Raw genomic sequence first — 3,806 nt, 5'->3', positions numbered from 1 at the left:
CGACCGGTCTAACTAGGGAGTACCAATATGGTGGCCGGTGGCTTCACTTCCACCCCGTACTACCAAAGGGCAATCAGCAATCAAGTGAATAGATAGAGAACAGTGGGCCCCACAAAAGGCCCTCCACTACATGTCCTCCTGCCTGCTGGAAGGTATTTTACCCAGTTTAGTTCACTGTTTAATTTGTCGTTTCTTGTTACCATGTACCAAGGCTTCTATAACTTTATTTCCTGTATTTATTGCAAAACCTGTGAACATGTTATTTACCCGTTTTCTTACCAAGTTCACGCTTGAAAGCGACACATTGCATTAATTGTGAAAATTTGTGCCAGTAACACATTTGTCAACTTATTTCAATTCAGTTTATTTATATAGCACCAATTCACAACACATCATATCAAGGTACTTTACAGTTCATTCAGATCATACAGTCAATTGATTTAAAGTTTTCTATCTAATGAAAACCAGTTAGTTGCATCGACTCATTGACTCGAAGGCAACCCCTCACACGAAGCATGCATGTAGTAACAGTTGAGAGGAAAAACTTCCTTTTAACAGGAAGAAACCTCCAGCAGAGCCAGGCTCAGTGTGAGCAGGCATCCTCAACTGGGGTTCAAGGAGACAGAGGCAGACATACAGAAAGAAGCATAGACACAAAAGCCAACTGTAAATGTACCGGTTTTTAAAATTCTAAATCAGTTCAAATATCCATGCCAAAAAACTCATTGTTTATTTTTAGCACAGCCATAAAAAAGAAACGTGTCGGTCAGAAACTAAAATGGGTTAACCAAATGATAAAGGACATGTCGAGGTGAGTCAGGTATGGAATGAAGGAGGAGCGGATGGTGGCTCAGTTAGCAACAAGGTAATCTGTCGCTGTAAGCTGCACATCTGTCAGCTGCACAGATCTAAGAAGGTCTGCTCCATGTTGACATTTCTCAAACTTTATTTTGTTGCCTAACAATGGACTAGACTTGGTCTGTATAAAAAATACACACCTAGGCCAGGAGTGTTTAGTATTATAAATGAGCAATAAAGCAATGGATGCACACCACTGATCTAACAGACAAAAACTTTGATCCTGTCTTAGTACAGCTGAAGATTAAGCTGACTGTTATTTCTAGATTATTTTTAAAGTAAATTCTCGATGCTGGATCGTTCAAATCTCACAAAGTAAGCCTTTTAGTGCTGTCGCTCTTCTTATACTCCCTTTAACTCTCACTCTCTGTTGCAATGTGCCTTATGTGTCCCCCAAAGAAACTCTGTGTTTAGTGTCTTCTTTAATAAACGAGACCAGTTTAAAGGTCCTGCATTCAGTTCTGGTTCCACATCCTGTCTCGGCTACCCTCTTCCACTGAGCCTCCCCGTCTGCACCAGATCCTGTCCGTTTCTGTGTGTGACCGCCTGGTCACGCTTCGGACTCTGCTGGACTCTGAACCTGCCTGGGAGCTCTATGAGGCCTGGATCCTGCCTGTTCTGTCTGTTCCCGTCTGTTCTGGATCCCTGACCAGGATTTGCTTCCTGCAGGACCTCTGGGACTGCAGCACTGGAGACACTTGCACCTGACTGTTAAACCAGGTAAGTGACCAACTCAGATATTCATCTTCTGTCAGATGATCGTGGTCACTTAAACTTTTTTCTCCTTGGCTTTATTTCTTCAATTTACCCTTTGGTCACTGCTGCTCAGGGGTCAAAGTAGATTTAAATTCCCAGTGTTTTGATATAAAAAAAGTACAGAGGGAAACTACAGAATTGCCTTGTAATGCCATGGCAATCCAGATCCAGAAGTGAATGGATATGCTAACTAAAATATTGAAATATTTAAAGGAAACAGAGAAAATATTTTAATGACAATACAAGGAAACATGTATATCATATTTAAATAGATAGAAACGAGAACTATGAGAGATAAATATTTAATAATCTATAATCTATCTTTTCACCTGGCTTTATCCAAAAAAAAACAGTATGCAATGAAATATTTGCTTTGGTTAATATTTATGGATTTCTTTGGGATTGTTTAGCATCACCTCTTGTGAGTTGGAAGAAATAAAATCTTGATAATTAGACAAAGGAATTTTTTACACTTTACAGAGGATGATCAGCCATATAGTTTATTAAGTAGTAAGAGCAGAGAGAGCAATACTGCTGAGAGCAAACAATCAGTGTAGAGGTAGAGAAGCATAAACTCTGAGCAACACATATGCAAAGACGCATTTCTGCACAAGCACTGCTGGAAGCAATGGGGTAACTAAGGGTAAGCAGAGTATGCAGTTGCTTAGGGACCCCCGACCTCTTAGGGGCCCTGTCACTGACACCTCGTTGGCCCCCTATGCAATTGTGGACTAGAAAGTCTCTTTGCAGATGTGATGGTGCAAAATATTGCTCTTAATCCCACCTGGTACTAGGTTGACTGACCAGACCTTATTTATACCCCAACAAATGGCAGATTTCAACATGATGGTGAGCCGTTTAAACATGACACCAATAGCAAAGCAGACAGTGGTACTTTTATTTACTATGTTAATAACTGTGTATAGTTCATTAGACGGTTGGTAAAAAATACACTCATAATATTTTTCAAAACGTAATAAAGATCTTAAAAGAACCATGTATTTGAGTATTTTATTTTTGACAATAGGACTTGGAATTATGGGTAACCCAGAGTGTAGATAAAACCATTGTCATGATGGGTTACAAATATTTTGCCCACATGCAGATACAACTCAGAGGCAGGGGAAAAGTTGAAAAGTTTATTGAGATAATGACACTCAGAGAGACATAAACCAAGGATTCTAGGCTTGGGGAATATCCAGCGGTCAGGTGAGGTGGAACTGGAAACTCTAGAGGGAGATCAGAGTGATGAGTTCAAGGTCCATGGGATTTACAGGTTGATACTGAAAAAAGCCAGGAAGGACTCACAGTAGATTACTTGTGGTAGCTCCTTGGTTCTTGTTTGTGGGGATGAATCAAATAAGGAGATAACTTGCTGGAGGGCGGACAAACAGACTGGTAGAAGTCCAGAGGAGCAGCGGAGCGGACTGTCAACGAGTTTTCCTGAAGTGGACTTCAAACTGAAGTTGTGGATGTTTTCCTTAGTCTCAGAGAGACGCATAGATTCCTTCCAAGGCTTGAATGACCAGGCTTATCCAGTTGATCATGAAATAATTCTGCCGGAGACCACAAAGAGACAAAGGGTTAGAACTTAAGACTCAGAGAGATGAAAATTCAAAAAGGTTACACTCAGCTAATCTCAGAGAGGCTAGAGTACCCAATACTGAAGGTGGTCACAGTCCGCTGCTTATATACTCCTCTGGAAATTACCAAATGAGCCGCATGTGTGAGTGGTATCAGAAAAAGGCCCTTCAGGCCAAGAGGGAAAAAAGGGCACCATCTAGTGGATAGATGGAGACATTAAAAGAAAACACAAAACATTTCCCACAAACAGAAACCCTAACAACCATAAGGTTACGTACAGTGTGTTAGCAACGATGGATACCAAAAAGAGGTACTTAACACTGCATGAAAAGTGGGATTTTCGTCAATATGCGGCACTGTAGATTGTCGTGGAACTTCAGGTTAGCGGCAGTTTACGGCAATTTGCAGGCTTCGCCGAAAACTCCCGTAAATTGTCAGAAATTGAAGTGGACTTTCTTAGGCAGTGTTCCCCCCATGCCTCCCCCCCATGGAATTCTAGGGGAGGCTTTAACATGTAAATACACATGCTGTGAGCTATACAAATGCAAACCAGGGTCGCAGGGGGGGATAAACCCCCCCATGCAACCCTCGGTAAGAAAATCTCTGAT

General features: G+C 41.3%; 1 protein-coding gene across 1 annotated transcript in view; it reads left to right on the top strand.

Annotated features, from left to right (window-relative positions):
• Positions 1-27: 27 nt before the first annotated feature.
• The window catches only part of LOC107094594, a 7,923-nt gene continuing 4,144 nt past the window's right edge, over positions 28-3,806 (top strand). Inside the window, exons 1-2 of the mRNA XM_015390307.1 lie at positions 28-84; positions 1,512-1,578. Of these exons, the coding sequence (XP_015245793.1) occupies positions 28-84; positions 1,512-1,578 (124 nt within the window). The remainder of the gene's footprint in view (positions 85-1,511; positions 1,579-3,806) is intronic.

The sequence above is a fragment of the Cyprinodon variegatus genome, unplaced genomic scaffold (genome assembly GCF_000732505.1).
Source record: "Cyprinodon variegatus isolate N-32 unplaced genomic scaffold, C_variegatus-1.0 Scaffold492, whole genome shotgun sequence".
Classification (NCBI taxonomy): domain Eukaryota; kingdom Metazoa; phylum Chordata; class Actinopteri; order Cyprinodontiformes; family Cyprinodontidae; genus Cyprinodon; species Cyprinodon variegatus.
The sequence above is the reverse complement of the archived record's forward strand: the minus strand, read 5'-3'. Positions and strand labels throughout refer to the sequence as shown.